This window comes from Somniosus microcephalus, chromosome 28 (genome assembly GCF_052327205.1).
Source record: "Somniosus microcephalus isolate GS21.2 chromosome 28, FLI_Smic_1.0, whole genome shotgun sequence".
NCBI lineage: Eukaryota > Metazoa > Chordata > Chondrichthyes > Squaliformes > Somniosidae > Somniosus > Somniosus microcephalus.
Window position 1 is genome coordinate 25,885,183 of NC_141014.1, and position 14,395 is coordinate 25,899,577.

Sequence of the window (14,395 nt, forward strand, 5' to 3'; positions counted from 1 at the left end):
TTAGTGACTATCATATTTATGAACCCTAGTTTTGGACTCCCCACAAGGCATCAAGGGGTATGGGGAGAGAGTGGGAATATGGTATTGAGATAGAGGATCAGCCATGATCACATTCAATGGTGGAGCAGGCTCGAAGGGCCGAATGGCCTACTCCTGCTCCTATTTTTCTATGTTTCCATGTTTCTGTGAAACATCTTCTCTACATCTACCCTATCAAACCCCTGCATAATTTTAAAGACCTCTATCAGATCACCTCTCAGCCTTCTCTTTTCTAGAACCAAGAGCCCCAGCCTGTTCAATCTTTGCTGATAGGTATAACCTCTCAGTTTTGGTATGAACCTTTCTTGCACCTTCTGACATGAACCTTGTCATTCATGTGGAAATGACTTATGAAATAATACTGGGCAGCCTGCTGGTGGCGCTGTCCAGGGAGAGTATAAATACTCGGGCATGGGCCCAGCTTGCTCAGGACATTCTTTAACAGGAACTAGTGAAGGACACAACTAGATCTCCATGTTGTGAAACAGTTGATTAAAGCCTTGTTTAATACTCAGGCCAAGTGCCTAGTGGTTTTCTTACGTCACCTCCTATGGTGCCTCTCTGTGTGCGGGTATTAGTGGGGGACAGACTTGGGCTTGGTTCTGATGCGCCCCGTGATTGTATTCACCACTCACTGTGTAGACTTAGATGCAAGCAATGCTCACGTAGCTAAGGCACAGCCGAAGTGTAACATTGTTCCGGGAGCAAGTCTTTAATCCCCCGTCCACCCCCCACTACCCAGGTGGTGGTGTAGGGGAGGGAAAATGTCTTAGGGAGGGGGGAATGGAACCAAAAAAATCACTGAGAACTGTGACGTGTGCTTGAATCTCAGGTAAGGATGAGAAGATCTTGCCCTACAGCCTGGTTCAGCCAATCACCGTTCAGCAAAAGCGACCGGTGCTCATCCTGCCGACACTGTTAGCCAAAGGTCTGATTCACCGTCTGCTCCAGTCGCCATCCGCATCGGAGTTCAACGTGGTGCAGCCAGGTAGGTACAACATCTTCACACAGGAATGACACCGCACCGGAGGAGGCCGTTCGGCCCATCGTGCCTGTGCCAGCCCTTGGAACGAGCTATCCAATGATTTCCACTCCCCCGCTCTTTCCCCATTGCCTTGCAAATGTTCCCTTTTTCAACCAATTCCCTTTCGAGAGTTACTATTGAATCTGCTTCCCACGCCCATTTCAGGCAGTGCGTTCCAGATCACAACAACTCGCTGCGTAAAATAAATAAATCCTCATTTCCCCCCTGGAAGGGTAGATAGGGAGAAACTATATCTGCTGGTTGGGTAGTCTAGGACTAGGGGACATAACTTAAAAATTAGAGCCAGGCCTTTCAGGAGTGAAGTTAGGAAACACCTCTACACGCAAAGAGTGGTAGAAGTTTGGAACTCTCTTCCGCAAATGGCAATTGATGCTAAATCAATTGCTAATTTTAAATCTGAGATTGATAGATTTTTGTTAACCATAGGTATTAGGGAATAGGGGGCAAAGGCAGGTTTCTGGAATTAGGTCACAGATCAGCCATGATCTCATTGAATGGAGGAACAGGCTTGAGGGGCTGAATGGCCTCCTCCTGTTCCTAAATTTCTAAGCCCCGCCTAGGCTTTTCACTAAAAGCACCTAATAGCTTAATGGAGACTGAGCTCTGTGGGTTTCTGAGAGTACACGGAGTTATGAAGAGGCTATGGGCTCGAATTTCCAAGCCCCGTGGAGGCGGGAGTGGGGGGAAAATTGCAGAATCGGGGGGCACGAACCCTTCCTGCCCCCAACCCGCCTCCGTGCCCGTTTCCCAGGAGGCGGGTTCCCGACCTGTGCTGGGAGCCACCTCCCCGAGTCGGGAAGGGGATTAGTGCCAATTAACTGCCTGTTAACAGGTAGTTAACAGGCAGTTTTTAGCCTAATCCCTATTTTTATTGTTGAAGTGTGGGATTCCCGACGGCTCCAAACCACGCCAAGTTAGCGAGGCGGACCGTCGGGCTGAAGGGCTTGGAGTGTTCGCGATGTCCGGTGTTCAGGTGAGTGATGGGTGCATGAGTGCAGAGGTAAGTGTGTTTGGTGTGTGTAAAGTGTTTAAATAAGTTTTACTTACCTTTACTTACTAATGCAGGCTTCCTTCCTTCAGGTCTCGGGAGTCCCTCATCTCACCAGCACAGAAAGCAGAATGGCCGCGAGCTGTCAAAATCAGCAGCCTCTGCTTTCTGTTCTGGAGAGATCTCTAAATCAGCCTGAGAGGAAGGAATTACCTTAGAGTACAGATTGTCAGTGTTTGACAGCTTCAAAGAGCTGTCAAACGCTGATATTTCATCTGTCAAAAGCTCTTGACAGATGAAATGTCAATCTGTGACGTCACCTGTTGCCGGGTGGCCATTAATTGGCCTGCTGAGCCTGCTGGGCGGGCTCAACAAGGTCAATCAAGGGAAAATCGAGTGGATTGGCTAGAATTCAATGGAGGCGGGAATACAACCCTGAAAGTTGTAGTCCCACCTCCTACCCGATTCCTCAATGAAAATCCTGCCCTGTGTGTTCGAAGCAACTAAAAGGCGGAGTAGGCAAATCAGGAAAAGCTGCTTCTACTGGCTGGTGAGTTGGTAATTGGTAACTTGGGGATCTTAAATTGAAAATGATCACCAAACAAAAAAGGGAAGACGTTAGGAGAACTTTTCTTAGGACATGGACTGCCTGACCTGGAACTGTAATAGAAACAGAATCCAGAATAGCTTTCAAAAGGGAAATCTATAAACATTTGAAAAAGATATTTTTAATGGGTTGCGGAAAGGGCATGCAGTGGCGAGCTCTTTCAGAGAGCAACACGGGGCAGTGGGCTGAATGGCCTCCATTTGCCCTGTAAAAAGAGAAAGAGACTTGCATTTATATAGCCCCTTTTATGACCACAGCATGTCCCAAAGCGTTTTACAGCCAACGAAATCATTTGAAGTGGAGTCCCTGTTGTAATGTAGGAAACGCGGCAGCCAATTTGTGCACAGCAAGATCCCACAAACAGCAATGAGATAATCTGTCTTTAGATGTTGGTTGAGGGGATAAATATTGGCCAGGACACCAGGGCGAGAACTCCCCAGCTCTTCTTTGATATGGCGCCATGGGATTTTTTACGTCCACCTGTGTGGAAAGTCTGGGCCTCGGTTTAACGTCTCATCCGAAAGACGGCACCCCTGACAGTGCAGCGCTCCCTCAGTACTGCACTGGGAGTGCCAGCCTGGATTTCTTTGTGCTCAGGTCTCTTGAACCCACAACTTTGTGACCCAGAGGCGAGCAGTGCTACCCACTGAGCCACGGCTGACACTGAGGTACGCGGTCCTGTACAGCTTCAAAGGGAGCTGCTGGAGGTGACAGCTTCTTCGCATCACCCTGTTATAAATAATAGAACAGCCTTGCCCGTTTCTTTTCTAGAAATTGTCACTGAAGAGCAATTGAAGACGAAAACACGATTCTCTTTGCAAAAGATCGTGAATCAGGACAAGTACGAGTGTATCACACTTGAAGCTATCAGGGACGTTATAGCAAAGGTACAGCTTTTATTTGACGTCGGGGTGGGGGGTGAGGGGAAGAGCGGGACTGATTCTTGCGAAGCTGCTGGGGGTGGTAATAAATGGCTCTGGTGCACTGTTCCAAACTCCACATGATTCTGTATTCTTTAGACATTGGATGTAGAGTTTGAACTTAGCTTTGCGAGCCCAATGGAGTTCCCGTTGTTTAAACACAAAATGTGAAGGGCCATGAATGCATTTGGGGAGGGCTAACAAGGAAAGGGAATACACATTAAATGGTAGGACACTGAGTAGTGTAGAGGAACAAAGGGATCTTGGAGTGCATGCACACAGATCCCTGAAGGTAGCAGGCCAGGTTGATAAGGTGGTTAAGAAGGCATACGGAATGCTTGCCTTTATTAGCCGTGGCATAGAATACAAGAGCAGGGAGGGTTATGCTTCAACTGTATAAAACACTAGTTAGGCCTCTACAGGAAAGATGTGATTGCACTAGAGAGGGTACAGAGGAGATTTACAAGGATGTTGCTGGGAGTAGAGAATCTTAGCTATGAGGAAAGATTGGATAGGCTGGGTCTGTTTTCTTTGGAACAGAGGAGGCTGAGGGGAGACCTTATTGAGGTGTATAAAACTATGAGGGGCCTAGAGAGAGTGGATAGAAAGGACCTGTTTCCCTTAGCAGAGGGGTCAAAAACCAAGGGGCACAGATTTAAAGTAATTGGTGGAAGGTTTAGAGGGGATTTGAGGGGAAATTTCTTCACCCAGAGGGTTGTGGGGGTCTGGAACTTACTGCCTGAAAGGGTGGTAGAGGCAGAAACCCTAACCACATTTAAAAAGTACTTGGATGTGCACTTGGGATGCTGTAACCTGCAGGGCTACGGACCAAGAGCTGGGAAGTGGGATTAGGCTGGCTAGCTTTGTTGGCTGGCGCGGACACGATGGGCCGAAATGGCCTCCTTCCGAAGCTGTAACTTTCTATGATTCTATGATTCTGTGATGAAATTGTCATCCTATTTTGTGTGCAGGCCTGCTGAATTCCTCTAGGTCAGGGGGGCAATAGGCCAGGGCTGAATAACGGAGATGTGATGGATGGGCGATTATCCTGCAGTTTTTCTTGATTACTTTTGGGGATCAGGGAGTTTTTACGTAGAGCTTGCCCTCAAGAGATTAAATGGGTGGGGTAGAGTCCACGGTAGGGCAGATAGCACATACTCTGTGGGAAGAGTTGGGTTTGGTGGGCTGCATGGCATTCACTTGTGTCATGTTTTCTTTTCTTTATACACATTTTACTTAAAAAGTAAAACTTCTCCGCTGTATGTCTCATGAGAGGTGACCTCATTGAAACATACAGAATTCTTACAGGGTTTGACAGGGTAGATGCAAGAAGGATGTTTCCCCCTGGCTGGGGAGTCTAGAACCAGGGGTCACAGTCTCCGAAAAAGGGGCCATTCAGGACTGAGATGAGGAGAAATGTCTTCATGCAGAGGGTGGTGAATCTTTGGAATTCTCAACCCCAGAGGGCTGTGGAGGCTCAGTCGTTGAGTATATTCAAGACAGAGATCGATAGATTTTTGAATATTAAGGGAATCAAGGGATATGGGGATAGTGCAGGAAAGTGGAGATGAGGTAGAAGATCAGCCATGATCTTATTGAATGGCGGAGCAGGCTCGAGAGGCCGAATGGCCGACTCCTGCTCCTAATTCTTATGAACAATATTAGCTTATGTAGATGTGCAACAGAAAGAAGAAAGAAAGATTTGCATTTATATAGCGTCTTTCTCAACCTCAGGACCTCCCAAAGCGCTTTACAACCAATGAAGTACTTTTGAATTGCAGTCACTGTTGTAATGTAGGAAATGCAGCAGCCAATTTGCGCACAGCAAGCTCCCACAGACAGCAATGAGATAAATGACCAGATCATCTGTTTTAGTGATGTTGGTTTAGGGATAAATGTTGGCCCCGGGACAGCTCCCTTGCTCTTCTTTGAAATAGTGCCATGGGATCTTTTAACTTCCAATTGAGAGGGCAGGCAGGGCCAACATCTCATCTGAAAGACAACACCTCCGACAGTGCAGCACTCCCTCAGCACTGCACCAGGAGTGTCAGCCTAGATTTTGGTGCTCAAGTGTCTGGAGTGGGATTTTGAATCCACATATTCTTCTGATGCTACGGCAAGTGTGATTCACCCACTGAGTCACGGCTGACACAATATATGCTAACGGTACTCTGTGGTCCATACCCACCTCAGTCTTGCCTCCTGTATGTGTATAGTATAGAAACATAGAAAAATAGGAGCAGGAGTCGGCCATTCGGCCCTTCGAGCCTGCTCCGCCATTCAATATGATCATGGCTGATCCTCTATCTCAGTACCATATTCCCGCTCTCTCCCCACACCCCGTGATGCCTTTTGTGTCTAGAAATCTATCTATCTCCTTCTTAAATATATTCAGTGACTTGGCCGCCACAGCCTTCTGTGGTAGAGAATTCCACAGGTTCACCGCCCTCTGAGTGAAGAAATTTCTCCTCATCTCAGTCCTAAATGTCCTACCCCGTATCCTGAGACTGTGACCCCTCGTTCTAGACCCCCCCAGCCAGCGGGTATGCACGAGCGCGACAGCACCTCGAGCTCTCAGTTGCTCTGCATGTACAGTTTGCACTAATGGGAGTGCATGACCTGCATACATCTCAGCGTCATCTGTCTACAATGTGCAGTACTATAAACTGCTAGTGCTGTTTGCCCAGAATATTTAAGTAGAGGACAAGCTGTTTTGGAGATGGAAGTATCAGTTTATGCTGGTCCTTTTCTTATTGAGAAACCTTAGTAAAGGGTGATGGTTTACTATGGACGACACCAGCAAGGTTCAAAAGAGTAAGAGAAAAGGTGGGATAAAGTTTGTACAAAACATTTGAAAAAGAAAATTTTTACAGGGTATGAGGAAAGGGCAGAGGATTGGACTAATTGGACAGCTTTTTTGGCAAGCTGGCAGAGGCATGATGGGATGAATGACCGCAATCTGTGCTGTAATATTCACTGATTCTAAAGCAAGACTTAGTTGTGTTAGCTGTGGCTCAGTTGGTAACACCTTCACCTTCTAACTTCAAAAGGTTGTGGGTTTAAGTCCCACTCCAGAGACTTGAGCACAAAAATCTAGGTTGACACTGCAGTGCTGAGGGAGTGCTGCACTGTCGGAGGTGCCGTCTTTTGGATGAAACTTTAAACCGAGGCCCCGTCTGCTCTCTCAGGTGGACGTAAAAGATCCCGTGGCACTATTTCAAAGAAGAGCAGGGGGAGTTCTCCCCGGTGTCCTGGCCAATATTTATCCCTCAATCAACATCACTAAACCAGATTATCTGGTTATTATCACATTGCTGTTTGTGGGAGCACAAATTGGCTGCTGCGTTTCCTACATTACAACAGCGACTCCACTTCAAATAGTACTTCATTGGCTGTAAAGCGCTTTGGGACATCTGGTGGTCGTGAAAGGCGCTATATAAATGCAAGTCTTTTCTTTCTTTAAGGTTGGATTTGAAGCGTCTTGTTCCTCAATCAGCAGCAGTTATACATGGCACCTCGCTCCTGTACAAGTGGGTTTTCTGTAAAGTGTCCTTCTCCAAATTTTATTTGAGAATTTTCTTCCCTTTTTAGAACAAGCATGGCTTGCTGCCAATCGGAGTGCACCCTGCCAAGGATTTAATCGGCAATGAGATCTACACCATCATCATTCATATCAAAGTGACCACAAAAAACATTAAGAAATTAAGGTAACGTCCTAACTGTGGAGGGGAGACAGAAGAACTCACGTATCGTCAGGGTCCACCATGTGAAGGGAGGGTCTATGTTCCCCCTGGTGGTTCAGTTGGTAATTGCACTTCCTCGTGTGGCACTGGCCCATAGGAACCAGAAAAGTCCCCAGGGTGGACCCCTGTCTTAGGCTGAGGTACCTGATCTGATCTCTCGTGCTGCAGTGGACCTCTATTTCACGTGATCACAATTATATCCTTGTTTTCAAATCATTCCACGGCCTCGTCCTTCCCTATCTCTGTAACCTCCCTCAGCCCTACAAGCCTTCGAGGTCTCTGCGCTCCTCCAATTCTGGCCTCTTGCGCATCCCCAATTTTAATCGCCCCCTCCACCATTGGCGGCCGTGCCTTCAGCTGCCTGGGGCCCTAAACTCTGGAATTCCCTCCCTAAACCTCTCCGCCTCACTACTTCTCTCTCCTCCTTTAAGACGCTCTTTAAAACCTGACTCCTTGACCAAACTTTTGGTCATCTGTCCTGATATCTCCATCTTTGGCTCAGTGTCAAAGATGTATTTATTGATATCACTCTTGTTAAGTGCCTTGGGACGTTTTGCCATGTTAAATGCCCTATATAAATTTAAGTTGTTGTTGATATTTTGACCCTAATGATGTAGTTAATCCTTAGTAATGTTTTGGGACCTCAACCCATTCCATGCGATACTAACCTTTGACAATTTTCCCTTCATGCACCGACAGCCATTCCTTATTGACAATGACCTTTGCACTTAATGTTGCTCGAGGTGGCCATACATGCCCTTCAGGCTGCTGCAAGTAATACCACAAAGCATTTTGGGAAGGGAACGCCTTTCCATGTTGGCCAATGATGGGTCCTGGGACACAAAATGTAAACCTACTTAACGACCAAGATTGTGACGGGTTTGGATAGGCTACATGGGGAAAGGCTGTTCCCACTAGTTGATGGTACAAGGACTAGGGGACACAGATTTAAGGTTTTGGGCAAGAGATACAGGGGGGACGTGAGGAAAAACTTTTTTACGCAGCGAGTGGTGAGGACCTGGAACTCGCTGCCGACGGAAGTGGTGGAAGCGGAGACACTCAGGCCTAGAAATTCACTGCAGCCCCGTTTGGGGCGCCAGCCTCGCCAGGGCGTAAAAAGTAGCGCCACACGCTGCGGCACGGCGCGTTGCGGTACTGAAGGCCTTCCTCCCCTTCTTAAAGGGGAGGGGCCTTGTGCAGCGCGGTCGAGGATCACGAGTGCCGGCAAAAGAGCCCGGCACCAAGGAGAAGTGCCGGGCTCTTGGAACGCAGTCAGCACTCCGCAGTGGGGGGCTGCTCAGGAGGCCGGGGACGGCAGCGTGGAGAGGTGCTGGCAGGCAGGCGGCCAGCAAAAAAAATGGCCGCCCCGCACCTCTCCTTTAATTATTGCCTCTACCGCCGCAGGTAGGCCCCCCTGAACCGGTCGCAAATAGCGTCCGGCGTTAAAGCAGGGGGCGCATCTAAATATCATGATCGGGGCGTTAGCGGGGCGCTGCACACACCGATGCCATCATCGGTAGCGGCGCAGCGCTAACGGCTAGCGCCGCCATTAGTGCCCCGCTGAATTTAGCAGGAGGCGTGGCCAGTGGCTTCCGACCCACTTAGCGCCCTCTTAAGGCGCTAACGGGTGGCGCAGCCCACTGAATTTCTAGGCCTCAATGTTTTCAAGGGGAGACTGGATAGGCACTTGAGGGAAATAAACTTGCAGGGCTACGGGGATAGAGCGGGGGAATGGGACTGACTGGATTGCTCTACAGAGAGCCGGCACGGACTCGATGGGCTGAATGGCCGCCTTCTGTGCCGTTATGACACTATGACCACTAAGAGGACTGCAGAATTTGTGCCCCAGTGTTGTCCTCGGGAGAGATGGGTGGGAAGCATTCGGGGAAAAGTCTATTGGGCTCCAATGTCACAATGGAGCCTCATTACAATTTGCCTCAGTGTCCCAGGTAAAGGAGAGTTAAAAAAAATTTATCAGCTCTGATCTACAACCAGTCACCCAGCTGCAAAGTGGATGAGGTTCAGTTCAGCTGTGATGCTATTGAAGTTGAATAGTCTGCCTATAGTCACTGCCTAGGCCCACATATGAAGACTGACCACCTGGGTGAGGTTCTGAAGGGCTCTTAGTGCGGATGTTCCAGAGAAGGCCAACCCCCTTCGCCAGGTGCATAGGGGAAACTGGGAGAAAACTAGAATGAGTAAAAAGTGACTCCTTTCGGGATACGATTCCGCAGGTGGGAGGAGTCTCTCGGTGCCTCACGCAAGTGCCCATTCTTCATGTTTCTCGTGTGTTGGCAGCCTGGGGCTTAAGGACCTCACAGGTGAGCCGACTCCTATCTTCATCCAACATCCGTACTCTTCAGCAGGTGTAGCTGGACATTAGCCCAAGAACCAAGGCTAACTGTAGACACCCGAGGATGTCCTGTGCTGAGATCTTTCCTGCTTTCACTCAATTGGCCTTTTATCAATCACCCCCCCACCTCCCAGAGGCACCTGAATGCAGCAAATAAAAATAGGGAAGTCCTGTTACAACTGTACAGGGCGTTGGTGAGACTACACCTGGAGTACTGCGTACAGATTTGGTCTCCTTATTTAAGGAGGGATATACTTGCATTGGAGGCAGTTCAGAGAAGGTTCACGAGGTTGATTCCTGAGATGAAGGGGTGGTCTTATGAGGAAAGGTTGAGCAGGTTGGGCCTATACTCACTGGAGTTTAGAAGAATGAGAGGGGATCTTATTGAAACATATAAGATACTGAGGGGGCTCGACAGGGTAGATGCAGAGAGGATGGTTCACCTCGTGGGGAAATCTAAAACTAGGGGGAATAATTTCAGAATAAGGGGTCGCCCATTTAAATCGGAAATGAGGAGGAATTTCTTCTCTCAGAGGGTCGTGAATCTTTGGAATTCTCTTCCCCAGAGGGCTGTGGAGGCTGGGTCATTGAATATATTTAAGGTGGAGATAGATAGATTTTTGAAAGGTAAGGGAGTCGAGGGTTATGGGGAGCGGGCAGGGAAGTGGAGTTGAGGCCAAGATCAGATCAGCCATGATCTTATTGAATGGCGGAGCAGGCTCGAGGGGCCGAATGGCCGACTCCTGCTCCTATTTCTTATGTTCTTATGTAAATTGAAAATCCTTCAGACTGGGGTAGACCGTGCAAGGAATGAACGGAACTTTCCTTCTCTTTCCTTCAGGAAATTAGCTCCAAAGTCCTGCGGCAGCGACGACGAGTTCCTGAAGCTGCAGCGGATCGAACAGAAGCACCTTGAGTCGGTGCCCTGTCTCTCTGCCACTGTGGAGCCCAATGCGTGGAGCAACATCGAGGAGCTGCTCAAGGCGGTGAAGGGAAGCATCTTTCAGGAACAAGAGAAGATTGTCTGGATCGAGCAGAACAAACTGTCGCCGGACTTTAAAAGCTCGTCAGCCGACGCGCGCAGCCAGCCGAACATTGCGACATGATTATAATGTAGAATGGCAGGACTACGGGTTGGACACTGCTTCTTACAGTGTAGCCAGCCCAGGCAGAATGGACAGGAGTCTCCTGGGTGTCATTCTGCTGGGCGTCTAGCATTAAATAAAAAACCCTTTGGCTGGTCTCAACTCAGTTACAGGCCCAAATCCACACCAGAAAAACGGTCCGCAATTGACTAGAAATTAATGCTAATCTGGCAGTAGTACTCCAAGCTAGCTGCGTAGGGAAATGGAAAGACCAATGCTGTGCAGAAAGGTGTGCTGTTCCTAGGATGGGGTTAAGGTCCATTTTTTGGGCAGCGTAGAGGGAGTCCTGACCTACATGTGGCCCATGTACTGAGGGTGCGCTAATCGAGGAGAGGCAATATAAACTAAAGGGTACAATCCTAAAAGGGGTGCATGAACAGAGAGACCTGGGGGTATATGTGCACAAATCATTGAAGGTGGCAGGGCAGGTTGAGAAAACAGTTAAAAAAGCACACGGGATCCTGGGCTTCATAAATAGAGGCATAGAGTACAAAAGCAAAGAAGTTATGATGAACCTTTATAAAACACTGGTCCGGCCTCAACTGGAGTATTGTGTCCAGTTCTGGGCACCGCACTTTAGGAGGGATGTGAAGGCCTTAGAGAGGATGCAGAAAAGATTTACAAGAATGGTTCCAGGGATAAAGGACTTCAGTTACGTGGATAGACGAGAGAAGCTGGGGTTGTTCTCCTTGGAGCAGAGAAGGTTGAGAGGAGATTTGATAGAGGTGTTCAAAATCATGAGGGGTCTCGACAGAGTAGAGAGGGAAACTGTTCCCATTGGCAGGAAGGGTCGAGAACCAGAGGACACAGATTTAAGGTGATTGACAAAAGAATCAAAGGCAACATGAGGAAAAACTTTTTTACGCAGCAGGATCTGGAATGCACTGCCTGAGAGGGTGGTGGAGGCAGATTCAATCGTGGCTTTCAAAGGGGAATTGGATAAATACCTGAAGGAAAAAAAATTGCAGGGCTACGGGGAAAGAGCGGGGGAGTGGGACTAGCTGAAGTGCTCTTGCAGAGAGTGCTCAACGGGCCGAATGGCCTCCTTTTGCGCCATAACCATTCCATGATTCTATGATTCTATCATCCCAGAGCACTGGTGAGTAGTGTGTCGGACAGACTTTGTATTATGATCAGACAGAGGCCAGACCCACCCGCTAAGACTTGTCTGTGTCCATTACTGATTATCGGGTTAGAGAAAACAAACTGTGCATTTCAAGCCTCACGTCAAAAGTTTGATGTGAATTTTATGCTGCAGTATTTTTTATATAATACCAATCGCCCTTCAGTTGCATTACAGGAGGAGTCAAGGCCAAATGTAGTTTTCAGATGAAGTGGGGTTAGACTGCAGGGCTAATTGGACCAAAGTGCACAGACAGTAATTCAGTGCCCAGTTTAAAGTCAGACACACTGTGCTTATTTTTATATAATACTGTGCTATTGTTGTTGTTGTTTCGTATGGCGGGATTGGCTTAGAACGGGATGTCTAGTCTGGCTCTCCATCCGATGGCCTCCCGAGATGCCGAGTGGAGAAATGAGGGGCCTCCCGCAGCAGATCTCAGTGGGCAGGTCGACGGGATGTGTTCCACGGTCTGGGACTCGTGGCCACAGCCCCGCTTCGGGTCGTCCCTCGTCGTCCACTTGTGGCCGCATCGTCCGTGCCTCGTGCAGATTCGGTTGAGCGGTGATGACAACCTCCACGTGGTCTCCCCTTGCGTGTGCTAGTTCACCGAGAACTTGCCAGCTAATGTCATCAAGAAGACACCCGAAAGCAGCCTCCTGGTCTAAAAAGCATGAAAGCATATAATACTATTATTTCTAATTCAAAAGCAAGACTGATAGCAATTTGGTACACAGCTATATAGAGTGCGGTGGAGCATAGGAGTTTTCCTAGTACAGGCTGCTACAGTGCCACCACCGGTGGGAAGTTGTCATTACAACGTGACAACGTTTACATAGGCAGTTCCTATTATAAGTGTAGAATTTATAATGAGGAAAGTTGAAACTGTGACAAAATCTTGACAACAGTAATCATTTTTAATATATTGTAGATAGATCTTATTTTTGTTCCATTAGAATATTTATCCTATTTTATATATAGACTTTTTTTTTTATTTATTCGTCCCTGGGATGTGGGCGTCGCTGGCAAGGCTAGCATTTATTGCCCATTCCTAATTGCCCTTGAGAAGATGGTGGTGAGCTGCTTTATACAACTGAGTAGCTTGCTAATAAGCCATTTCAGAGGGCGGTTAAGAGTCAACCACACATTGCTGTGGGTCTGGAGTCACATATAGGCCAGACCAGGTAAGGACGGCAGATTTCCTTCCCTAAAGGACATTAGTGAACCAGATGGTAGTTTCACTAGATTTTTATTCCAGATTTGTTTATTAACTGAATTTAAATTCCCCAGCTGCTGCGGTGGTGGAATTTGAACTCATATCTCTGAGATTATTAGTCCAGGCCTCTGGATTACCAGCCCAGTGACATAACCATTATGCTACCATACCCGATATATTGGACTCGATTATTTCTATACGTTTGTACCGATGGCAGGGTCGAGACTTTGCGCCGTTGCTGTCCACCATGGAGTTTGCTGTCGGCCAGGAAACATGCTGCCTAAACAAGAGTACAATTGCTGCCGTGCGCTCCACGCAATATACATCCCTTTTTTCCCCCCCCCTCTGAACCTTTCTATCCCGAAGACGCTCCCGGGGATTTGGTCCTAAAGCTTTCCTGTACTGCACTCGAGTGGTCATTCTTCGCAGGCGGGCGTAGATGGCGAGCAATTAGTGGGTTAATCAGCTGTGGTAGGCATCACAGTGAAGCCTGGTCCCATCCTCATCCAATGACCACGGATGCAGTCTTTCCTACAGGGATAATGTTCAGGACCGGCAGTCCAGCTGAATATTTAACCCCGCCCACCCCACCCTTTAGCTCAGGGGGGCTGAGGCCAATTTGAACACCTCAATTACTGGCCCCAAGGAGAACAGCTACATCAGCACAGACCGAGGATCGGGCTTGGGACTTCGTACCACAGCAGGCATTGCATTTGCCCTTTGAGCCATCAGGATGAGCGCACAGTATGTAAACTACAAATAAAATGTAGACTTAAGTGGTTACACTAATCTCACAGATAGTCTTCAATCCGTGGGTTTATGAATCAGCCAACTCCCCAATTAGATCTTGTATTGTAATATGTCTGTGATTACAGGGGCAAAATATACATTTTTTACACATAAATAAATGCCTTTTGCAAATTGATTGTTTATGCACATTTTATTTGGATCATCCTCTTCAGTATTTCTCTTTTTACCTGATCCTTTGTTGCACTGTATGTGACTCCCCTGCACCACAAGTGTTTATGTTACATCTTCACACAGTGCCTCACTACGCACCTGAAGAAGAATACAGACACTGGCCCATAGAGCTCCTGCATCAATGACCAACACTGTCCTATAGACCTCCTCCATCACTGACCAGCACTGACCCATAGACCTCCTCATCATTGACCAGCACTGACCCATAGACCTCCTCCATCACTGACCAGCACTGACT

The 14,395-nt window shown here is 47.9% G+C and overlaps 1 protein-coding gene across 1 annotated transcript in view; it reads left to right on the plus strand.

The window, feature by feature from the left end:
• Window positions 1–14,099, plus strand: part of LOC147099461 (caspase recruitment domain-containing protein 11-like) — a 181,947-nt gene extending 167,848 nt beyond the window's left edge. Inside the window, exons 18-21 of the mRNA XM_085969636.1 lie at window positions 872–1,027; window positions 3,451–3,566; window positions 7,191–7,306; window positions 10,537–14,099. Of these exons, the coding sequence (XP_085825762.1) occupies window positions 872–1,027; window positions 3,451–3,566; window positions 7,191–7,306; window positions 10,537–10,801 (653 nt within the window). The 3' untranslated portion in view covers window positions 10,802–14,099. The remainder of the gene's footprint in view (window positions 1–871; window positions 1,028–3,450; window positions 3,567–7,190; window positions 7,307–10,536) is intronic.
• The last annotated feature ends 296 nt before the right edge of the window (window positions 14,100–14,395 follow it).